Below are 25,622 nucleotides of genomic sequence, written 5' to 3'. Positions count from 1 at the left end.
AAAATAAATAAATAAAGAAAAAAAAAAAAAAAAAGAATATTTTCATTTTCAAAGAAGCTGAGAAAAACTAATTTAGTACAACCTGTTGTGGAATGTGCTAAGACATGTTACAACTGATGGTGGTAAAAATACACGTGGTGTAGAAAAAGGCTTAGTTGGACAATTTTACAAAGCTTCTGAAAATATAAGGTGTCTTAAGTGTACCATACAGTTACTCTACAGAAAAATATCATAACCTACCACGTATTGTTGAGCCAGTAGTATCAACAGTGAGCTTCATTTGCTCTCATGAACTTAACCACTGTCAGTTTCATAAATATTTGTCCATAATAAAAGCTGAATATCCTGATTTTCCCCACCACAAAGGATTTCAATGGCTTAGCAGTGACAGCTTTACTGTATTTTTTTAAGCTCATGGCTGATACTGAAATTTTTCTAAACATGAGTCATCCTCAATCACTATTACCAAACACAGAATCGTTCTACAAATGAGATTTTGCTGCAAATCTGATGTTTCTTAATGAAGTCAACCTAAAATTATAAGGCGAAAATATTATGTGAAACTTACAGTATGTGGTAAGTCATTTTGACAATTAATACAGTCGAAATCACAAGCAAGCTGCTTTATACATTTCCCTTGCTATCAAAAGTTAAAACAAGTAAGATCTTCATTCTCACACAGATTTGCAGCAGATATATTTTCCAAGCTCAAACTATAGCATTCTTCAGATCTCAACTCAAGTGCACAAGAAATTTCCATATATCAAAATCCATTTAATTGTGTTGTTGAGGAGCTTCCACCTAACCCTCTATTTGAAGTGATTAATCTGCAATGTGATGACATGCTAAAAGGCAAATATCAAGAGAATTATACAAATGCTTTCCAAGGAATGAATATGCTCAGCTAAAATCATATGCTTTTGGACTGATGTTAGGATGTGGGAGTATGTACTATCTGTGTAAAGACATCTTCTAAGATGAAATACATGAAACCTCATTACAGATCAACATCAACAGACCACTTGCAATCAATTTTGATGACAGAGAACACTATGAACCTTAATTAAGCAAAATGTATCCTCTCCCAAAAGAATTCCATTATTGTACTAAAAAAAATTGTACTCAACCATTATATTTTAAATTTTGTATTTGTGTAAACATTTTTCCAATGCAGGTTTTGTCTTTTAAATTATAAAGGGTATGTGATATATATGTGTCTATGTGTGTTGTGTACATACTAAATTTTATTTTTTACCAACCATCTGCTTTCTCCAGCAAGTTCTTACTTATAACTGCCTTTTCTAAAACAGAAAATATGGCAAGATAAAAAAACAAAACCCTAATTCCACCACCTAGTCATATCTGCCTCATGAAATTTTAATGATTTAATCAAAAGATGATTTTTTTTTATTTTCACTCTACCCCCACCCCCAAGATTACATACTAACTAATGACAAAGTTAACATTTCTAGACTTCTATTTTTTTTTCTGGAAATTTCTCCATATTTAGTACAGAAGCTTGTCTTTAAACAATAAAAAGAAAGTAAAATTTCTACAATTGGCTAAAACGTGGAATTTGGTTTTAAACAAAAGCATTAGGCAGCTGTCATACTTTGAATTCACCTTAAGTCTGCCTGATAGAAATAATTAATGTGGACCCAGAGCCCACAGATGGCCTCGAGGGACTCTGTATAAAATTGTCTGTAATACTATATACATACATAAATATTTTTCAGAGAAGGCTCATGGCTTTTGTGAATTCTCAAAGGGGTCTGTGATTTACCATAAGTAAAAATAATTCCAGGTACACTAGTAAACAAATTAGCAGGTACAATGAGAAAAGAGTAAAGAAGAAAAACAAGGGCTAGACATTTCAGGAATAGAGGAGGAGGTTTTTCCACTGTGTTGACATCTGCACTGATGGTGCAAAAGCAATGGTAGGTAAACCTGCTCCGCACCTCAACTCATGTCAATTCAGTGGCATCAAACTGTACTGGCTGTGATTGTGTTGTGCACTGCCACGAACTTACAGTGAAACACAAAAAGGCAGCTTCACTTAAGAATGCCCTTGGTGAAGCAGTAAAAATGATCAATTTTATTAGGTCCCAATCTTAGAATATAGATCTTTTAAATATTCTCTATGATAAAATGGAAATTACCCATAATGCACTTCTGCTGCAAACCTAAGTACAACAGTTGTCACAAAGAAAAGCACTTGCGTGACTGTTTTAGTTCCAAGCTGACTTTTAGCCACTTTTTCTACAGAACAACTTTTTTACTGGAAAGCATAATTGACAAATGAAGGTTATTCAGACTCAGATATTTACCAGCCTGTCATTTCAAGGAAAACAACTGACAGTATTTGTTGTCAATGATAAAACTGAAGCTTTCAAGTGAAAATTAAAATTCTGGAAACTTTGTATCTAGCACCATGAATCTGATAGCTTCTTCAGACTTAAAGACTCTTCTGATGAGATCTTGTAATATGAACACTGTCATTTTTTGATAACGTATCGTGTAATAAGATGTGTCAACACTTGGACATCTGCACAACTCATCTGAACCAGTATTTTCCAAATGACCAATGCATATTACAAAGTCATGCTCAAGATCCATTTAAAATGCAAGAAAGATCACTGAATCTTAATGTAAGAGAATAAAAAAATTCACCGACACCATTTTAGATTCTGCATTGCAAGAAAACTTTAAAAAATAACTACTTACTGATTTTTGGTATAATGCCAGAGAATACACAATTATCCAAAAAGGCTATTAAAATACTCCTCCCTTTTCCAACTACATGTCTGTATGAATACAGATTTTCTTCATATACTTCAAACAAAACAATATATGAAAACAGACTGAATTAAAGCAGAGATGAGAATTCAGCTGTCTTCTATTAAAACAGACGTCAGGGAGATTTGCATTAATGTAAAAATGATGGCACTCTTCTAAGTTTTTGTTTTAGTAAAGTTACCTTTTCATTAAGAACGTTATGCTAAAATGTAACGAGTTAGTTACTTTAAATGAATTAAAGGATATTTTAAAATTCTCAGTTTTAATTACTAATGTAGTATTGATAAATAACTCAGAAATAAAAGCTCTTGTCCTTAATTCTTTTAAAAAGTATGGGGAAATTGCGTGTAAAGGGGTTCCAAGAATCGAAGTTTAAGATTCACTGCCCTAGTCCCTAGCCAAAAGAAAGCATATAACAAATATCCTAAAATCACTTTTCACCATTTTATTCTGCCTAGAAATACTGCTCCTGATCAGTACCATCAATGGTATGTCAAACACACTATAAACTCTGGATAATGGGAAAAGAAAATACAATTTTATACATACATACAAATATATGAGAAAGGTGGCCGTATGCAGTAAACACAAAGTAGAGGACATAACATCTCCCAGGTACTCACAAGGAAGAGCCTTCTCAAAAATCAGTATGGGAAAGGTCCAGTGCTCAGTGGCATAAAGAGCCCTCTGTTACTCATTTCCTAGCTCAGGTTTGTACTAAGCAATAACAGCAGTCAACATTTCCTGAGCTTTTATGTGCCAAAAATTGTTGGAAGTGTTTTATCTGTTTAATTTTTACAGACACATTATGATGTAGGTACTTATCATCATCCTAAATATACAAAAGAAACCAGGGCAAAGCTGAAATTAAGTAACATCCAGAATTCGTATTCTTAAGTAAGTATTATACAATGGCCTCCCACTGTATCACTACTTACTAACATTTCTTGAGTAAAGACTTAATTGAATAAACATCTGATTAATAGTCAGGCACAGTGGTGCAAGTTTGTAATCCCAGCTACTCAGGAGGCTGAGGGGGGGAGGATCGCTTGAGCCCAGGTGTTCCAGTCTGGACCTGAAAACATAGCAGGACTCCAACTCAAAACAAACATCTGATTATCATTCAGGATTCACATAACTCTTGTGGCTGGGGTCTGAAATTCACAAAATCTATTCCTTTCTGTCATTATCTAAAATTAGACCTTAGTCTTTCTCATTGAGAGGTCTGCAAGTTTCTTACTCAGAAGTCTGGTCATTTTCTCTCCCTACTTTGGCTCAGTTACTTGATAAATACTCAAACAACATAAATGAAACCTACAAGTACCTATAAAGATTTCTTCTCAATTTACTACTTAAAAATTTTAAATGAACTATTATAACTGCTAGATATAACATTAGAGAAAACTATATAACATCAGCCATCCTTAAATTTCTTTTATTATGAAAAGTTAACTTTTGATTTCTCTAAATTTTGAAAATGGGAGGTAGGATTAGGAGGAAGGCTAAAGTGGTGTGAGACAAATACAGTCATGTGTCGTTTACCAGTGGGGATATCTTCTGAGATTTTATCATTTTGTGAACATCATCTTAGACTGTACTTACACAAACCTAGATGGTATAGTCTACCATATACCGGGGCTATATGATATAGTCTATTGCTCCTAAGCTATTATACAAACATGCACAGCATGTTACTGTACTGAATACTGTAGGCAACTGTAACACAATAGTATTTGTGTATCTAAACATAGAAAAGATACAGCAAAAAATAAGTATAAAAGATTAAAAAAAAAAAGTACATCCATATAAGGCACTTACCATGAATGGAGCTTGTAGGACTGGAAGTTGCTCTGGGAGAGTCAGTTAGTGAGTGGTGAGTGAATGTGAAGGCCTAGGAGGTTACTGTTGACTTTACATATACAATGTATACTTAGGCTACACCCCGCTAGAAGGTCTTCAGGGGCAATAACATGAATGGAGCTGTCATCTCCTATGATAACAATGCTTTCTTCTGAGATACCTACTGAAGGACCTACCTGAGGTTGTTTTACAGTTAACATATTTTAATAGGTAGAAGAAATACACTAAAATAATAAATAGTAAATACATGAATCAGGAACACAGCTGTTTATTGTCAAGTATTATGTACTGTACTACATACTTGTACGCACTATTATATGACTGGCAGCGCAGTGGGTCTTATGGGACCACGACTATACGTGAGGTCCACTGTTGACCAAAACGTCCTTTTGTGGCACATGACTGTACTAAAAGCAAGAAAGTGTTTTGGTCACCCTGCAATTGACCAGATGGGAACTTCTGTTACTCAGGGATATTCTGGTTAACAACATTCTTGGAATAAAATTCCTTTATGGTGAAAAATGTGTCAAAACCTTCAAATTGTGCAGTGTGGGCAAGCATCAAAAACCAAAGGCAATGTTCCCTCAGGTTGTGCACATAACATAAATACCTCTACTTGTTCTCACACAGATGCAGGCAAATTTGGGAAAGGAGGTCCCGGAGGCCACATGATTTTCAGGAAGGTTATATGCACTCTCAAAAATTACCATGCTACACATGTGAATAGTGCAAAGGCAGAATAAAGGACAGCCACCATTGCCCTTTTTTCTACTATATGACAAGTACACACCTAGACCAAGGACTGTCAAACCAGGGAAAAACTGGCTACTGGTTATTTTTAATTATTTAGCTTCAGAATAAGTTTCTACATTTTTAGAAATTAATATTCTACAATTATTCTACTTCTAATTGCAGAATAAAGACTTTGTATCCATTAAAGTATTTTCATTTTATCGATCAGATGGAAAGCCTGTTACAGGTTGTATTTTAGAGAACAAGGAGTAAAAAAAAAAAAAATCACATTGTACCTACTAATAACCACAACTTCAGGGGGAACCTGATCCAATCTTGGGAGTAAGGTGGGTGGTAGAGGAAGAAAAGCTGACTTTAATCTCTTTCTACCTATCTTCATTGATCCTCTATTTTTCAGGAAGATTAAGCCTTAAAATGGGTATTTACAGCTCAGAGGAGCAGTGACTGCTGCCTGAGAGTATAAATTTGTATCCAATCAAAGTTAAATCCTAGGAGACTCAACTAGGAATCACTATCCACCACACCACTAACGAACCATTTCTTCCCCTTGCCTCCCTATAACTCAAGACTTGAGGATAACCCTTGCTTCAGAAACAATTAATAGAACAGAATTTTACTCAATATTTCTAAATATCTTAGAGTTTCTACGTATCTGCATTATTTTACTTCGGTTAGAATTGTTTGAAAATGCATGCCACTGGAATGCACTCTGTTAAATGATAAATTTGGAGAATAAGAGAGAAAAAACCTACTTGATACAATTTGCTATCTTCCTCACTAATCCTATATCTTAATATAACCCTTTCTCTAAGCCTAAATTTAAATAGATTTCTAAATCCCAATGAATCCTTATCTTAGATATTCACCAGAAAAGCTCTAGCTCTGCATTCAAATAGTAAAATAACTCCTCTGGGATACTTCTCCAAACTGTCAGTTTCCCTAACTTGCTGAAACTAATTATGAGAAAAAAACGCATAATCTCTAAATCAGCTGAAAAATATGCCACCATCTTTATGCCTCCTCTAGTCTCTCATTCAGAAGAATCATGAGAAGAGACAAAGTATCCCTCAGGTGATCGCTCCCACTCCCCACATGGTTTTTCTAAAGGTTTGGCCTTGGATCTATATACAACACTTTCCCTGTGGAAGTTGAGGTTGCCAGAACTAGCACTTCCTTTCAACTGCCTAACTTTTAGACTGCTGGGTCAGAATCAAACAATTTAATCAGTAAAGAGGCCTTAAACAATCTGGCAGTTCCTCAAAAGGTGAAACATAGGGTTACCATATGACCTAGCAATTCTACTCCTAGCTATACACCCAAGGGAACTGAAAACATATGTCCACACAAAAACTTGTATTCAAACGTTGATGGAAGCATTAGAGGTATTCACGGTAGCCAAAAAGGGAAAACAACTCAACTGTCCAGCAACTGATAAATGGACTAAAAATGTGGTATATCCATACAATGGAGTATTATTCAGCTACAAAAGAAATAAAGTACTGATACATGCTACAACATGGATGAACCTTAAAAACATTAAAAGAAACCAGTCACAAAAGATCACGTAGAGTATTTCATTTATATGAAATATCCAAACAGGCAAATCCATAGAAACAAAAAGTATTAATGGATTAGTAGTTGCCTAGGGCTGGGAGGAGGGTGGTTGGGATGTAAGGAAATGGGGAGTGTCTGTTATGGGGAACAGGGTTTTTTGGGTGTGTATGTGTGAGAAAATGTATGAAAAGTTGATTGTGGTGATGACTGCACAACTCTGTGGATATACTAAAAATAATTTAATTATACATTTCAAATAGGTGAACTGCACAGCATGTGAACTATATCACAATAAATCTGTCATTTTAAAAGGGTGGGCTTTAACGTAGTTTCATCAATCTATTTCATTTTTCAAATCTATTCCTTTTTTTAACCTTGAAAAGGACATTTAAGAGTAAAACTTACTTGCTTAGTCTGTCAGCCTAACTAAATCTTAAATGTTTCCTAAGAAAGGAAAGGAATATATACACTAAATGATCACAGCAGAGCCACAAATTCAGGTATCTGACAGGTCAAGGTTAAGTGAAAAATGAATTAAAAACAAAAAGAAGGCCGGGCGAGGTGGCTCACGCCTGTAATCCTAGCTCTCTGGGAGGCCAAGGCGGACGGATTGTTTGAGCTCAGGAGTTTGAAACCAGCCTGAGCAACAGCAAGACCCCGTCTCTACTAAAATTAGAAAGAAATTAATTGGACAACTAAAAATATATAGAAAAAATTAGCCAGGCATGGTGGCGCATGCCTGTAGTCCCAGCTACTCAGGAGGCTGAGGCAGGAGGATCGCTTGAGCCCAGGAGTTTGAGGTTGCTGTGAGCTAGGATGACGCCACAGCACTCTAGCCCGGGCAACATAGTCAGACTCTGTCTCAAAAAAAAAAACAAAACAAAACAACAACAAAAAGAACAAACACACCCAAAGATTTTCATAAAACTATAAGTAGGCCAAAAATAGAAATATAATCACATTCTTCCATGGAAGTTTACATAGTGCTAATATTCTACAACTCGTTGTAATTGTCAAGCTCAGCTCTGTGGCAATATGTAAAAAAAAAACAAAAAACAAAAAAACAAAAAAACCACTTAGAAAATTATTCTATCACACAGCAAATAGCTTTTGAAGTATTTCTGAAGACATTTCAATGACAAGGAAAAATGTTCATGATGTAAAGCTACATAAAAATTAACTCATAAAGCTACTGAAAGAATATTCTAAGTACATGAACACAAAAATATATCAAAATTTCAAAAAGGATTTTCCCTGGACTGTGGAATTATGGGGGACTTTTTTTTCTTTTATACTTCTCTGTTTCACAAGTTTTCTACAAGAAGTATGCCTTACTTTTATAATCAAAAAAAAAAAACAAATCCTGAACAGTTTCATATGTAGTATCAAATATATGATATATAACAGACATTACATCAACTGGTACAACCCAGTTTTTAAATACTTGGATCAAGACTGTGGCTGGGAACACAGAGCTGGCACTATCTTAATCACCCAGCAGCAGTATTCCATACTAACCTCCTCCCAACCGCATCGGATTCTACTCATTCCATTTTACTTCCCCCAAAATAAACTCAGCATTTATAGTCTGAACAAAGTTCCCCAGGTAATTTTGCTATCCTCCCACTCCCATCCTAACTCCTTTGAGAAACACTGATCTAAGTAAAAAGCTTTTACTGAATCTTCCAGGATACCCATACAAACTAGCTTGAATTTAAATAATCAGTCAAGAGCACTATGATTAGCCACAAGAATGTGGCCAACAGGGTCACTACAGGGAATGAAGTGGTAGAAGTCTTTGGCTTTTAGTTCCAAGTAAAAATCCAAGAAAATATACTAGAGGAACAGGCACAATTCAAATAATACAACCGGTATTTTTGTTTTACATTAAATAGCATAAATGCTATAAATAGTATTAAAATGTCCTAAAGGTTCTCTGAAAATACTACATCAATAATATGTCTACTTAAGAAAAACACAAAGCAACTCATAAAACGTATTTACTAAAAGTGTACAGAGCAGATTGGCAATTTGATTTAGTACAAAAGAAAAAAGAATCTGGACTATGTTTTGGGACTACAATCAGCATTTTAAAATGAGATCAGGTCCTGTGGAATGTTTTCCCCTAATGTAGAGAAATTTTCACTTGTACTCTCATTTAACACTAGGGAAAAAAACTAACCATAGCTATTCTGCTAGGCATCTTTTAAAAATACCATCACTTGACTTTGAGTTAAATTAGAATGTAACATCATTGAAAATCAAGGCAGACAAAATTTTTCTTTGAGGACTGAAATACTAAAACTCTTTACTAATACAGTGTGTTGAACACAGGAACAGACAGGAGACTGGAAAAAGCTGAAAATCACTTTAGACTGAGAGCTCCTGAGCGAAAAGACTGTGCCTTATCTTTGGATTCCTGGTGCCTGGCACAGAGGAGGTCAATAAACACTTGCTAAATTAAAAGAGGTAACTGTGTTTGGACTAGAATTCTCACCAAAAAATATGAAGAAAGATTGTCCAAAACCAAGTATTTAATTTGAATTCGTAACACATAGAAAAACAGAATCATTTACGCCATTTTCCCCCAACTGTTTCTTTTCTTCCAATAACTTTGAACAACCCACTAAAGAAGTTTCTTAAGTATCTGTCATCATAAAAAGGTGTGTCTGACTTAAAAGGTTACAGATCAAACATTTTAAAATACATAAAATGTCTTTATGCCTATAAAGTATACAAATATCCGGAAAATAAAATATGAAGAGGGCAAGGTACAAATCAGATTTTTTTAAATATTTCAATTTACAAGTTTAAAATACATAAAAATGGTGGTAGGCCTAAACTTTCCCAAATGTTAACAAGAAATAAACATTTAAAAAATAACTATGTTTCTCTGACAGAGAAATGCACAGTTACAAAATATAATTTTTTTCAAAGCAAATTTCTCACAGACCCAGCAAGATGTCCGTATCTGTTAAAGACACACAAAGTCTTAAGCAGTGAACACTGACTGCAGGCACCAGAGGGCCTCCCAGGTATAACTTGATAGTAAAAGAAAAGGTAAGTAAGAGTTCCTGGTAAAACTTTCTTCCTATTCAGTCTTAAGACTGCTGGAAACCTTTCACATCTGGAGCAAATAAACGGTATTTAGTTACAGAACGGACACACACAGAACTGATGTTTTAGATACCGCCATTTTCGTTGAAAAAGCAACTAGCCCCTTTCCCCCCACCCCCATCATACAACCTTCTTTGGTGATTTTCCAAATATAAGTACATACTGCTTCACTGTAGCAAACAATTATCTTCAGGTAATCTGAAAACAAGTAGCAGCAGCACATATGCCAACCTTCGACCGTGTCTGACAAAGAGAACTCTCAACTGTTTAAAAAGGCCTAAATGCTTTTCTACACGCTCACAAAACAATTAGTGATGACGCAAATTTTAGGGTAAAGAGACTCTCTGGCAAAAGACTGCACTTAACTTTGAATAATATCCTCAAATGAATCAATACATTTAACTCCTGGCCTGTCCCACTTCTTCCCTTTCCCCCCCCCTACCTTCCAACAAACATAAAAGTCCAATTAAAACACCAGGGCCTGGAAACTTCCCATGTTACGAAGACTTGTAAATACCTTTAAACACCAGAGGCTTTACGAAAAAGAAACCTTTGCTAAGTTTGTGCGGAAATTAAGCTCTGCTCAAATCTGTTAAAATTTCAAACCCGAAAGCCAATCCCTTCAGCAAACCTATCTACATATCGCATATTTCTTACGTGCATCTTCGGTTCGATCAAAGATTTTGTTTTACTATTTGTTTTTACGCCAAATACTAGTAGGTAAATTCCCGCTAATTTTATCCTCTCTTTAAGAGTCCATTCTATAGCATCGTGTAAGAATGCAGAACAAATGAAACAGTCCTATTAAAGACAAGGATTTTTTGTTGTTTTCAATTTATAAAATTTACCCTCGGAACAACAAGCAGAGGCAGCGAAGGGCAATGCACAAAGAGAACAGAGAAGAAATACATTCCACGGACATACAATGCCCAGTGGCAGGCATCCTTGTACCCTCCTACGAAGGGTCGCCGGCCGCGAGCACGACGGGGAGGGGAACCCAGCGGCCTTTCTGAAATGCTGTCTCCCAAAGATGAGCTGCTCTCAGTTCCAGCCCGGTGCGCGTCGGCCCCCGAAGGTCCGCGGGGACGGCTCCTTCTCGCCCGGCCTCCTCCGACCGCGCTCCCGGAGGCCGCTCCTCCGTGCGGAGCAGCCTCTTCGCCCCCTCCTCGGCTCGTCCGCCCCGCCGCGCTCCCGAAGACTTGCCTCGGGTAGGGAGAGGGGTCCCCTCGGGTTTTGGCCGCGGAGGGGGCGATGAAGGAACGGAGGAGGCGCCCCGCCCCGGGCCCGCACTCACCCTCCAGCAGGCGGGTGATGAGACTGTCCACGTTCAGCTCCCCGTCCGCCATCTTGTCGGCACAGACTCTCCTCCCGGCAGCGGGAACAAGGGCTTCTCGGCGGCGGAGGCTGCGGCGACGGCTCGGCGTTCTCTCACCTACAAGTCACGCGGCGTTTCGACCCCGGCTCCAACTCCCCCAGCGCCCGGGCCCTCCCCCCACCCCCTCCCAGCCGAGCAGCGAGAGCGCGCACACACTCGCAGGCACCCACGATAAATAAATAAATAAACACGCAGGGCCCCCACGAACCGGGCAGCGTCAGACCCAGGCCGCCACCTCCTCCTCCCCGGCACCGCCCAGTTCCGCAAGGCTCACCAGCGCCGCCGACGGCCCCACCCGCAGCGCCGCTCACTCCACACGGCCCCTGCCCTCCGCCGCGCCACGCAGCTCCGCGCAGGCGCACCGCGTGCGCGCGCGCGCAGCTCCCCAGCCACCCGAGCCTTCGCGCAAGCGCACTGGACTGGCTTCGTCCGCCGCGGCCGCCTTCGCGCAGGTGCGCCGCCCTCGCTCCCTGTCCCCGTCCACTGCGCCGAATCGCCGCGGTGGCGCAGGCGCCCGAAGTTCCCGGGCTTTGCCGCGCCAAGGCGGCTGCTATTACGCACAGAGCGCGTAGGCAGGGCTGGCGTTCCCCTCCCCTGTTGCCCGGGTCTCGGCCGTTCGCAGAAGCCGTAGCTGTGCCCTTCCTGCCTGGCTTTCCTTTTCTTGGCTCCATTCCTTGGTTTTGCAAACAATTTCTCAGGTATCTGTTAATTCAGAAACGCAGACTGCAGTTACCCGTGTTTGAAACCCCAGTTCGCGCGTGTAGGAAGCGTGCTGAAAAAGTTCGACATTGTAAATGCGGGGTTTTATACACTGTCGTTCCCCAAGGCTAGTTCTGCAAGCGTTCCTAAATGAAAGAAGTGTAAAGTGGGCCCTGGAAGAGTCAGCAATAATAAAATCTTACATGGGTACCGCTCTGCCTTCTCTCTAGCACTGTCACATATCTTTTGTCTCCATCTACTTTGTGGGTGCTATTTTTCCACAGTGCTTTTCTGTTCATACCTCCAGTATATTGCTTAATCATCCTACCTAGTAATTGTTTGTGCATTTGTCTCCCACACTCGAGTCAGCTCCTAGGGGATAAAAACACATTCAGCTTTGTGCCCACACACCCACCAAGTATTTCCACACCGCCGTATTGCCTCTAGAAAGGCAGGAAGAAGAGTAGCCGCCCCAAGGATCTCGGCAAGCCAGAGGTTTTGGCCTATTTTAGGAGGTGGTCAGACCTTGGTCATTTGACAGGTGTTTTTCCAGAAACCCAGACATGCTGCTGCCCGAAGTCCAAGGCAGTGCTCCTCCTACCACTCACATGTCACTAATAATGGCTAACATTGTTGAGGTCCCTGTATGTGTTCTGGCACTGTTTTAAATGTTATATACGTGTTACATCACTTAATTCTTACAACAGCCCCATGAGATAGGTACTGTTATTATCCCTATTTTGTAGATGGGACTAATTGTGGTACAGAATGGTTAAATACCTAGCCCTAAATCACACGAGTAAGCAAGCAGCAGAGCTAGGGTTCAAACCCATGCATCTAGTGCCAGAGTCTGTACTCTTAACAGTTGTGATATGCTCTCTCTCAGTGTATGTGAGCTGAGATGTTTAAATATACATGTGCTATAGCACAAGCTTGCAGAGTAGAAACTGTAGGTTTTGGGGGAAGGAAAAAAAAAACATTGTCCAACCAAGTGCTTTATAATGTCCAGATGACGTATAGAGCTAGGATTTCCTAATGCCTTTTTTTCTGGTTTTCTCTCCATTTCAGGATTTAGCTTGTGCATTGATGGTGAACATAGAACAGGCAACAGGCTATAATGGTGGTCCTGTCTGGAGTACTTTTCACAAACTGCAGTAATCTGTACAGATGAACTGACAGTAGTCTGCAGTTTTCACAGATTATTGCCAGTTCATTTGGGGGCTTTCAGGGGTGAAGAAATATGTCGTCATCACTCTTTCTTGTTTTGTTAAAGTACATTGATTTATACCCTACTTCATTCCAGAAGAAGGGATTTAGTGTAGCTTACATAAATTTGTATAGCAGGGTAAATTAAAAATAAATACAGAGAAAAATAGGATGAAAGAAAACTGTGAGTGGGAAAGATAAGATTAAGCCAGCAGTTTTATAGGCAAAATGCATGGCGTAAGGTCCTATTGGTTTGCTAGAGATAGGCCACAAATATGACTCTCAGCTTTCTAGCAACCAAGGAAAAGATCAGTTACAAGTGGAGTAGGTGTTTTGGCTATGCTGGAACTGGGACTTGAATACAGCAACTTGTGGAGTTGAATGCCACTTCCCCAAATCTCTCCCATGAGCCTCTTTAAGTGTAACAGAATGCCTGGGAGCATTTAAATAGGTGTCTGCTTATCCTCTAATTTTTATGGGGCCCATGAATGCCATGAAAAAGAACTTCGAACAAACCCTGTCCACAATTAGGCTTCATATTATGCAGACATGTTTAAAGGACAAAGGACACCCAAAGGAAACTGGATTGCACAAAGAAAGTGTATGCCTCAGAGAGCTAATCCCCACAAGTGGAGCAGAGTGAGGTCAGTCTCAGCAGAGTTCCAAAGGTCAGAAGAGATAGGAGAGTGGCTCTGAGTACTGCCTGCTGTGTCTCCTCTATCCCTACCAGCTTTTCTAGTGCTTTGGAATCCTGGGAAAGAATGGACCATTATAAAAATGAAGAGCTTTATCACTAGGGGTCTGACCAACTTATCTGTGGCATCTCCCTCTAAAATAATTATATAAGAATTCAGAATGCTTCAGATTTTGAAGTCAAACTGGTGCATATGCTATAAGTTACTTAATACCCCAACAGCTTCTGGGACAGCTCACCATAATCCAAAATATTAATTTCCTTTTGAATAAAATCATATGAATATTCACATCATGCAAGATTTGAAAAATTACAATTAGCGTCATATCAGTTCAGGTCAAATTTGCCACTAAAGTAGCCACCCTCCCTTTTTCAGAGTAAAATGTGTTTATTGTAGGAAATTTGGAAAGTGAAGAAAAAAAATCTAAAAATCACCTATAATTTCACTAGCCATTGATAACCATTTTCCTGACTTATTTGTGAATAATCCTTGTTAAACACTTAACAGCACACCATCTGGCTTAGGGAGACATTTGGGTCATGCATGTTAATTCCAGAAATGTCTGTGGAGGGAAACCCCGATCTTTATTTGGACTTCCTGATTGCAAGGGACTTAGGGGATCATGATTTGGGGAATCTTAATAAAATTATGATCTTTTTTTACTTACTAACAGGTAATGCCTGTGTCTATTAGATAAAGGCAGACCAGTGCTCAGAGGAACCCAACCATCACTGTGTTGAGACCATAGAGATGTCCCTATGGATTGTCCTCACAGAAGGCACTTTGAAACACAGCAAACAGCAGCCTTGTGACTCCTTTTAGAAAACACAGTGAAGACTTTCATAGGGATGTTTTTCTTATATGCTTCTCAATATTCACCAATAGCCAATATGGTGTGAAAGTAAGTAGGTTTAGGTAGCAAAATGTAGAGGTTGTGATATACAGCTCTTTGCTGCCCTGACTTAATGCAAGATGTCTTTTAAGTGAACAAATCAACATTCATTGGGCTGTCTTTCCATAAAGGATATTCCCCTCAATCAAGTCTTTAATAAGCCTTGAGTAGCATAAGTTTAAATTTTACTAGGTCTACCTGGAGGACAGCCATTTTTTATATCAAATGTCATAGGCTTTTGTAGTCTGCTCAATTCAAGAAAATTGAAAAACCAGACAATGACATGTGCAATAACAGGAGGCCACCCCTCTCAATACAGAGGCAGGCCTGGGTGTGCCGCACCCAGGCAAGACCACAACTTTTCCTTGATATTTGGTTTTGGTTTCATTTCTGCATACATATGAGAGAATAATCAAGGTGCCAAAGTTACCAGCTAAGCCATAAGGCATGTCCTCACCATTTTAGCCTAAAAAATTATAAAACAAATATAATCAAATACCTCTTTCCCTGTCCTTGGCCAATAACCTTCCCTATACCCCCAATACACACACACAAACACACACACACACACATTCTCAGTGGAGCATTTTATTTTAAAATAACTCTCTAGTATATCCTTCAACATAAACTGATTGCAAAATAAATGCCTAGTAATTGAAGGAGTTAACTGGCTATTTTAGAACTGTTAACTATAAGGCAATTAAAGTTGGATGAACAGCTCCCACAAATAATGACTATTTAATTGTTGAAGAGTTGATCTGTGGCCCTTCTTTTTTTCTTGTAATTAGATTACAGGGCCGGTTGTCTATTTAGGTCAGTCCTAGTTTGTTACAACAAAACCGTGTCCTCTACATATGTAAGAATGTTTCTCTTTCCATGCCCTCCCATCCTGCTCATTCAAACAAGGTATGAGGAAATAACTGATAATCGCTTGTTGGTGAAGAAAAGTATACAAAATGTGAATCTTTGTTTCAAATAAAACAATTTACTGTAAATACTTTGTTTCTAATGATAGTTGCTCTCTTCTCATACAGTATATCCAAATTATGTATGATTCACCTTTTCAGTTGGAGGTTTATTTCTGAATGATTTCATAAATCTCTGTTTTATAAAATGATTTCATAAATCTCTGTAAATAAGACAAAGAAAGCATTGAGTTTTCTAATGTAGTTATAAAATTAGTGGCTTCTCACAAAGTGTAAGACCACATTAAAATCAATAGCATATATTTCCTAAAACTAAACCAAATGTATCTGTGAGCTGTGAAAAATATTCATCAGGGTTACATCCAACACCAATAGGTCCTTTCATGTAGAAAACACTGGTTCAATAGAATATTTATGAATTATTATTTAAATCTTGCTTTAAACCAGATCCAGTCTACTATAAATAAATTCTTAATTGAAATGCTCTGTGGTACTTGTTATTTAAAGAAATCTTACACTGAATAGACCTCTAAGGCAAAATGAATAATGAACCAATTAAGTATTTATGAAACACTTAGAGTGTTTGAGTCTGTGCTGAAGAAGACATGACATCCCAACTTTCAAGTAATTTAATGACTCTGTGGGAAAATGACCGCAAAATGATTTGGAGAGTGGGGAAAAGCATTGGCTTGGACTTGGGAGACCAAAGTGGCTGAAAAAACTTAGACAAATCTCTTTCTGAATCTTGGCTTCACTACCTACAAAATGTCTCCCTTAATAAATGATCTCCAAAGTTTCTTCCAGCTCTAACAAGTCTTTGATTCTAAGACAGACAAATGAAGCCCAAAATGTAACATAATATCGTACATGCTGTCCCCAGCTTAGGAACTGGATCAACTCCAAAAGGTCAATTGTTCGGAACACAGAATGTATTTTCCCACAGAGACCATGGTACAAATGGTGGTTAAATTCCCAGCTCAGCCTGCAAAATCAATTTAATCCTTAATGTAACTGTAGAAGAGTAACTATGGTAATATGGACTCAAACCACCAATTATAACAAAGTTTATGGGGAAAGTACATTGAAATTCTGATTTGGCATCGCAGAAAACATCTCTCAGTGTTTTCTACTACCCTGAGCAATAGATGTGAAGACAATTCTCATTCCAATTCACAGACAAACCTGGGCCTATATGGGAGACAAAGGCTGGACTGGCAGCATGGAGAGTGAGGGGTGCTCTGATACCCCTGAATCCATAAGTGGGTGAGCTGAGCATCGTTGTGTCTGGGGGTTTGGTTGCCAGGAGGGAGTTGGCCTCCAAACCAAAGGATAGGGAACATAAAGGAAGAAGGAAGAAACAGAGCAAACATATTGTGTTTGAAACTTTTTAAAAAAAGACACACTTTTTATTTATTTATTTTGAGACAGATTTATTTATTTCACTCTGTTGCTTGGGCTGGAGTGCAGTGGTGTCATCATAGTTCACTACAACCTCAAACTCCTGGGCTCGAGTGATCCTCCTGCCTCAGCCTCCCGAGTAGCTAGAACTACAGGCACATGCCACCATGCCCAGCTACGTGGACCAGGTCTGGCGCACTATTGTGAGAAGAAGAGAAATAAAGTGGGCAGGGTGGTGTGGTGGGACAGGGGATGGAATGCGCTTTGATGGCAAGGATTGTTAGCTCACTGCAGGAATGGAGGGACAGTATGTGGGTGATTCAGTTGGTGGGACAGAGTTTCGAGGGCTGAGAAGAGTTCATCCCCAGCTACCTCCAGGGGAAGGATAAGGAATGCCTGCCCTGCATATCTGAGGACTTTCATTTGTCCACATTCCTATGCCAGGTCTTCATGACCGATACTCAGGGGTATGTACCTGAGTGAAATTCTAAGCTTTTTAGAATTCCAAAGAAGGGAAAGGAAATGATATCAGGCAAGGTCTTAATAGCAGTGATACACCAAAGGATTTGAACTAGGTTGTGAAGTACTATGGGATTTAGATCAGTGACTTTCTTGATACATAACAATTGCACATATTTATGGGGTACATGTGATATTTTAATACATGCATACAAGGTATAATGACCAAATTGGGGTATTTAGGGTGTCCATCACCTCAAACATTATAATTCCTTTGTGTTGGGAACATTTCAAATCTTCTCTTCCAGCTATTTTGAAATATACAATATATTGGTGTTAACTATAGTCACCTTACTGTGCTGTTGAATGCTAGTATTTATTCCTTCTGTTTAACTCTATGTTTGTATCCATTAACCAACCTCTCTTCAACTCCCCACCCTCAACCCTTCCCAGCCTCTGGTAACCATCATTCTACTCTCTACATCCACGAGATCAACGTTTTTAGCTCCCACATACGAGTAAGAACACATGATATTTGTCTTTCTGTGACTGGCTTATTTCACTTAACATAATGACCTCCAGTTCCAACCATGTTGTTGCAAATGACAGAATTTTACTCTTTTTTATGCCTCAGTGGTATTCCATTGTGTGCGTGTATCACATTTTCTTTATTCATTCATCCACTGATGGACTAAATCAGTGACTTTCAATCCAAATGGCTGTATTCGTTGTCAGAGTCGCCTAGGGAGCCATTTCAAAATACCAGTGTTTGATTTCTCCTCCTCCCCCCAAGAACATCATAACTAATTCTCAGCATTGGGAGTGGAGGAGTATATATTCTGAAACGATGCCTCAGGGAATTCTAATAGGGACCCATTCTTCCCTCCCCACTTTTCACTGATACAGATATCAAAAAATAAAACAAAATACGTCAAAGACATTGATTCAAGCAGAAGACACAGGGGATGGCTCTTCACGTGAAGGGATCGTTTCTCGTGGAAGTCAGTGGGAGAGTGAGTAGACTAAGGTGTCTGGAGCAGAGGGGAGCATCAGAAGAAGTAGTAGGTTATGGGGTAGGGTAATTATTAATAAGACAAGGCAGTCGAGGATGAATTGGGATGCTAGGTGGGAGAGTTTAAACCTGATACTGTTTGAAACAGGAAACTGTTCATGTATTCATTCATTCAATAAGTATCTGTTGAGTACCTACTCTATGCCAGGCACTGTGTCGTGTCCTGGGGGTACAGCAGAGGACAAAATAAAGTTCTTTCCCTCATCAAGCTTATGTTCTAATAGAAGAGGGAGAAGGTGATCTATCCATCCCAGTTTGCCTGAAACTTTCTGGGTTTTAACACTGAAAGTCTGCCCAGGAACACCCCTGGACAAACCAGAATGGTTGGTTCTCTAGGAGGTAGGCTGTGTGTGTGTGTTGTGTGTGTGTGTGTGTGTGTGTGTGTGTGTGTTTAGTGCTAAGGGCCATGAAGAAAAATAAAGATGGGTAAGAGGTTGGGGGTAAAGAAGAATGCTGCTTTAGACATGGCTGACAGGGGAAGCCTCTCTGAGGAAGTGACAAATGAGCAGCAATCTGAATAAAATGAGAGTGTGTAGGCCATGTCAGTATCTGAAGTTGGGTTGGTGTCTTAGTCTGTGTGTGTTGCTGTAAAGGAATATCTGAGACTGAGAAATTTATAAAGAAAGGAGGTTTATTTGGCTTCTGGTTCTTCAGGGTATATAAGAAGCATGGCGCCAGCATCATGTGTTCCTGCTGCAGGACTCAGGCTGCTCCACTTATGGCTGAAGGCAAAGGAGAGCCGCCTTCGAGATCACACGGTGAGAGAGAAAGAAAGAGAGGGTGGGGAGGGAGGTGCTAGAGTCTTCAACAATCAGTTCTGCCAGCATGGTGGCTGATGCCTATAATCCTGGCACTTTGGGTGGCTGAGGCAGGAGGATTGCTTGAGGCCAGGAGTTTGAGACTAGCCTGGGCAACACAGTAAGACCCCATCTCTACAAAAAATTAAAAAATGAATCAGGCATGGTGGTGCCTGTAGTCCTAGCTACTCGGGAGGTGTGGTGGGAGGATTGCTTGAGCCCAGGAATTCAAGGTTACAGTGAGCTATGATCATGCCACGGCATTCCAGCCTAGATGACAGAGTGAGACCCTGTCTCTAAAAAACAAACAAACAAACCAACCCAATCAGTTCACTTGGGAACTCACAGAGCAAGAACTCTCTCGATACTGGGCAGACAGCACCATGCCATTCGTGAGGGATGTGCCGCCATGACCCAGACATCTCCCAGTAGGCTCCACCTCCAACAGTGGGGATCTAATTTTAATATGAGGTTTGAGGAGACAAAAATCCAACCCATAGCAGTTGGGGAGGGGTGATTATTTCCAGCAAAGAGTACTACCCTGCAAAGGCCCTGGTGGAAACATGCTTGGCATAGATGAAGAACAGCAATTAGGCAGAAAGGCTGGAGAAGGAGAAGAGGAGGTCAGAAGTAAAGAAGGGTCAGATGGCATGAGCTGTGTCAGTGTGACAAGAACCACAAAAGGGTTGAGGACAGAGGCATGACCTAATCACTCAGAAGGTGAGGGAAGCAAGTGGAAGCAGGATGATCACATAGGAAGCAATTGCGTTAGGAAATTTTGAGAGTTCCTTCTTAAAATGTCTGATCAGAGAAACCCCAGAACGCTGTTCAAGTACATTCGCCTGCTGTCAGACCAGCCTGGGCAGGATTGGGTTGCCACAGGCTATACCACAGTGATGGCACTGGGGATGGAGAGGAGGAAGCATCTAGCGTTGTCTTGGAGATGGGGTTACCAGAAGTTGGTGGCCCAGGAGTTACAGAGCAGGGAGAAGGGTGATGAGTCAAAGATGACTCCAAGCTAATCTTTCCCTCATTAATTTTCCAAGTTTGAAATTCTCCTTCAGTTGTCAGGATCCAAACTTCATAGAAGAAAAGGATGTGATACACTCTTTCCCGCTGAAATGGACAAGATTCCATGACAGAGTGATGAGAAGCAGGCACTTAGGATTGCACGGACTGGAGCTCACACCCCAGCTCCACCACCTACAAGCCACACTCTGAGTGCAGCTCGCTTAAGCTCCGGGGTTCTCAGTATCCTCGCCAGTGACCCGGGAATAATGATGCCTGCCCGGCAGGGCTGCAAACACGAAACAAGGTAACACTCACAAAGAACCTATGGCAGGACATGGCAACCCCTCAGTTTGGGTTCATTCTCTCCTCCTATTTTTTTTTATTTTTAAAAATTTTTATTTATTTATTTATTTGAGACAGGGGTGGGTGGGGAGGTCTCGCTATATCGCCCAGGCTGGTCTTGAACTCCTGGGCTAAAGCGGTCCTCCCACTTCAGCCTCTGGAGTCATTGGGATTACAGCCGTGGGACGCCGCAACAGCTCTTCTCTCCCCTATTTACACGCTCGGGGGGTAGCGTGTATGTTTTCAGAAGTGATCAGTATTGTGTGTCATTTCGTGCTCTTTGACCCATCCCCCCCTACTCCGTAAGCATGTTTCTGTGTATCGGTGGGGCCCGCGCTCTTGTCATCTAGCTCTCCTTTGTCTCCACTGGGACTACCACTGCTTAAACCTGCCCTTCCTCCCACACCCTCCAGCCCATCCTTCGCCGCGCAAGAGCGTGATTATACCACTTACCTGCTCACATCCTTCAGGTACGCCACATCATCTTCAGGGTAAAATCTGAACACCTGAGATGAGTATACAGGGCCTCGCACACTCCATGTTGCTTCTGCCTACTTTTCCATTTCCTGTCCCGGATTTACTCCCAGTTCTGGCCTTGTCTTCCATCCTCCACCCCTGCCATGTCCACAGTTTTATTTTCAGTGCTCCCATGGCACTTCGTACCTGTTGCTACTTATCTCCCCATTATTTCTGTATAAAATGACCAAGATATTTGGTGCAGCAGTTTGGAACCCAGGCCCTGGGGCCACTTACCCTCCATCCCAATTCCAGGCCCGCTACTTACCAGCTGGGCCTAATGATTGAGTTAATTAATTAAACTAATACTTCCCTGTACTGGACTGCTGCGACCTCGAGCATGTTATGTCATCACTGTGCATTGGGGATAATAATACCCACCTCACGGGGTTGTGGTATTAAGATTTTATACATGTAAATCACTTATGTAGTACCTTGTACATAGTAAGACTTCGAGAAATATTGCCTATAAATATCACTTCTATCTCCCTGAATTTGAGTTCCCTGAAGGATGAAACTATACCTAATTCTTTTTTTAAAAATTCATTTTCTTCTCTTAATAGGCTCTTAAGTATTTTTTTAATGAAGGCATGAGTAAATCTTCTCTTAAAAACTTTATTCCCCCACTTACTTAGCTATTTTTTGACTGCAACATTTGGTCTGTGTTAATAAAAATATAAATACTGTTATTAATATTCTGGTAAACATTTCACTTTCATTTACATTATTTCCTTGAAATATATTTTCCAAAATGGGATCATCTGTTAATGATATAATAATTTTGTGGCTCTTTTGCACATATTCACAGACTGTTCTTTAAAAAGATTTGTCTGATGACAGCTTAAATGCTCAACTCTAGGAAACCAGTTAAGCAATGGTATTTTTGTGTAGCTGAATACTATGCAGCCATTAAATATCATGTTTCTCTGCAGTTTAGCCATTACTGTTTTTTTGAGACAGAGTCTCACTCTGTTGCCCGGGCTAGAGTGCCGTGGCATCAGCCTAGCTCACAGCAACCTCAAACTCCTGGGCTCAAGCAATCCTCCTGCCTCAGCCTCCTGAGTAGCTGGGACTACAGGCATGTGTCACCATGCCCGGCTAATTTTTTTCTATATATTTTTAGTTGTCCGATTAATTTCTTTCTATTTTTAGTAGAGACAGGGTCTCGCTCTTGCTCAGGCTGCTTTCCAACTCCTGAGCTCAAACAATCCACCCACCTCGGCCTCCCAGAGTGCTAGGATTACAGGCGTGAGCCCCCGCGCCCAGCCTAGCCATTACTGTTTTTAAAAAATCATTTTAATTTATTTTTGCTAGTTTAATAGGTGGGTAGTGATACACTAATGTCATTTTAATTTCCATTTTTAATGAGCTCTATTTTTTGAGATGGTGATTTACTATATTTATAATCAAATGTGCAAACTTCCTGTTCACTTTCCTTGATCACTTATGGAATATAATTAGATATTGACCTTACATATTTGAATGCATTTGTATCAACATCTACCAGTACGTTTTGGCTGAGAGGCTCGTATTGTTTATACTTAGCATATGTAATTTTGTTCATTCTGTGTTTTCCTTTTAATACATATTTTATGTTTTTGATGTTTTATTTATTACCTATTTTGTCTCTGGTGGCCTCCTGAAGTAAAAGAATAGAATGTTAGAGCTTGGAGGAATTTCAGTGCCATTTATTCTTTTTATAAATGAGGAAACTGAGGGTCTGACATTTTGTTTTACCCAATGCCATAAAATTGTCATTTTTTAGTAGCTAAAAACAAATTTTCTCCTGCGGCTAGGGTGAATAGAATGTTTTCTAGCTTTTAAGAATATCTGAATTTTCCTGAAAAGGATGGGATTTGCTTGAGCCGTGAGATGGTCTAATGCAATGTTTTAACTACTCAGAGCACGAGAAGAAACTTTTTTTTAACACTTTCTGCCTACTAAGTATAACATTATGTGTGTGTGTGTGTGTGTGTGTGTGTGTGTGTGTGTGTGTGTGTTGATTGATGTCTGTGACCCTTAGGAAAGAAAGCCACAGAACGAGAGAGAGAGAGACAGAGAGAAAATGCTTGTCTCTTCTCCTCAAAAGTCCCTTCTACACAGCAGTCCATTTTCTCTGATGTGACCTACAATAATGACTATCACAGGGTTGTTCATAACAGTAAAAAATTAGAAATAACTTAAATGCCTAATGCTAACTATGATACTTCCATATAGTGGAATAGTATGAGGTCATTAAAAATCATGTCGTAGGAGAATATTTAATACCATAGTTAGCTACACATACATGTTGGTAAGTGAAAAAAAGTAGACTATAATTAAAGAAAACCTAAACAAAGGGAGCTATATATCATGTTCCTGTTCATGTTCATGAATTGGAAAACATGGCATTTAACATATCAATCTTCTCAAAATTTATCTATAGATTCAATGCATTTCTAATCAAAATCTCAATGACTTTTTTTCCTGGCCTCGGGGTGCGAGTGGTCAAAATTGACAAGTTGACTCTGAAATGTATATGGGAATGCGAAAGATCTAAAATAAACAAGATAATCTTGAAGAGAAAGAACAAAATTGGTGGATTATACTATCAGAATAAAAGATTTAATGTAAAATTAAGACAGTCTGATATTGGTGCAAGGATAGACAAATAAACCAACAGAAAAGTGTATAGAGTTCAGAAACAGACTCAGACATATATGATGAAGGAAAAGACGGTCATTTCAATAAACGATTCTGGAGCAATTGGATATTCTTATAAAAAATGAGCTTCAATGTTTATTTCATACCATATATGAAAAATTAACTTGAGATGGATCATAGACCTAAATGGCAAAGCAATTAAGCTTCTGAAGACATGGTGGGGTGCAGTGGCTCATGCCTGTAATCCTAGCACTTTGGGAGGCTGAGGCAGGAGGATTGCTTGAGGCCAGGAGCAGGAGTTTAAGACTAGCCTGAGCAAGAGCAAGACCCTGTCTCTACAAAAAATGGACAAATCAATTGGCCATGGTAGTGCACACCTATAATCCTAGCTACTCAGGAGGCTGAGGTAGAAGGATCGCTTGAGCCCGGGAGTTTGAGGTTGCAGTGAGTTATGATGATGGCACTGCACTCTACCCTGGTGACAGAACAAGACCCCGTGTCAAGAAAAAATAAGCTTTCTCAAACAGGCTACAAAAACTACTAACCATAAAAGGAAAGATTGACAAATTTGACTTCATTAAAATTAAGAACTTTTGTGAAAGGGCAAGTCACAGACCAAGAAAATGTATTTGCAATCCATCTAACTATCTATCTATCTATCTCCAACGAAGATCTCAAATCCTATAAACCCATGAGAAAAAGACAACCCAATTTAGAAAAGAGCAAAACACTTAAGCAAGCATTTCACAGAAGAGGATGTCCGAAAGTCCAGTAAGTATCTGAAAAGGTGCTCAAGACACCATTAGTCACCAAGAAAAAACCACAATGAGATACCACCTCACATTCTTCATAATGACTAAAATTAAAAAGTTATGGGCACTTTTTAATGGGTGATGGGCACACTTATAGCCATGACTCAAGCAATTCAAAAGTGATCCATGTAAACAAAAACATTTGTATCCCCTTAATACTTTGAAATAAAAAAAAAATAAAAAGGCTGATGACATCAAGTGTTAGTAAGGATACAGAACAATTAGAACTCTCACATATTGCTGATGGAACTGTAAAATGGTACAACCACTTTGAAAAACTGGCACATCTATGAAAGCTACATCTAAGCCCACCCTATGGCTTGGCAATTCCATTCCTAGTTACATACCCAAGAGAAATGAGTGCATATGACCACTAAAAGGCATGGCAGAAATGTTCATGGCAGTTTTATTTTTAATAACCAAAAAATATTCCTCAACAGCAGAATTGATGAATTATAGTGTATTCACATGGTGAAATTTTAAACAGCAAAAGCAAGCAAAACAAAAAATCCAATTTTCTACTACATGTACCAACATGGATAAATCTCACAGAGATTATGACGAGTGAAAAAAAGCAGCCATAAAAAGTATATACTTTATGATTTCATTTGTAAGGCATTCAAAAAAACAGGTAAAACAAATCAAAAGTGATTAAAAATCAGAATAGGATTTCCTTCTGGATCATAGGAATATTTTTTT

The 25,622-nt window shown here is 39.4% G+C and overlaps 1 protein-coding gene across 2 annotated transcripts in view; it reads right to left on the bottom strand.

Moving 5' to 3' along the window:
* The window catches only part of PPP1CB (protein phosphatase 1, catalytic subunit, beta isozyme), a 39,819-nt gene extending 28,071 nt beyond the window's left edge, over positions 1-11,748 (bottom strand). The window contains exons 1-2 of one of the 2 annotated variants that reach the window (XM_012652511.1): positions 11,664-11,711; positions 11,375-11,512 (exon numbers count right to left, since the gene is read on the bottom strand). In XM_012652511.1, coding sequence (XP_012507965.1) covers positions 11,375-11,426 — 52 coding nt within the window. In that variant the 5' untranslated portion in view covers positions 11,427-11,512; positions 11,664-11,711. Of the gene's footprint in view, positions 1-11,374 lie in introns of both variants that reach the window. The other variant, XM_012652510.1, reaches the window with a different exon arrangement.
* Positions 11,749-25,622: the final 13,874 nt, after the last annotated feature.

Source organism: Propithecus coquereli, unplaced genomic scaffold (assembly GCF_000956105.1).
Source record: "Propithecus coquereli isolate 6110/MARCELLA unplaced genomic scaffold, Pcoq_1.0 Scaffold39, whole genome shotgun sequence".
In the NCBI taxonomy this organism is placed as follows: Eukaryota; Metazoa; Chordata; class Mammalia; order Primates; family Indriidae; genus Propithecus; species Propithecus coquereli.
This window is presented reverse-complemented; position numbering and strand designations above follow the sequence as displayed.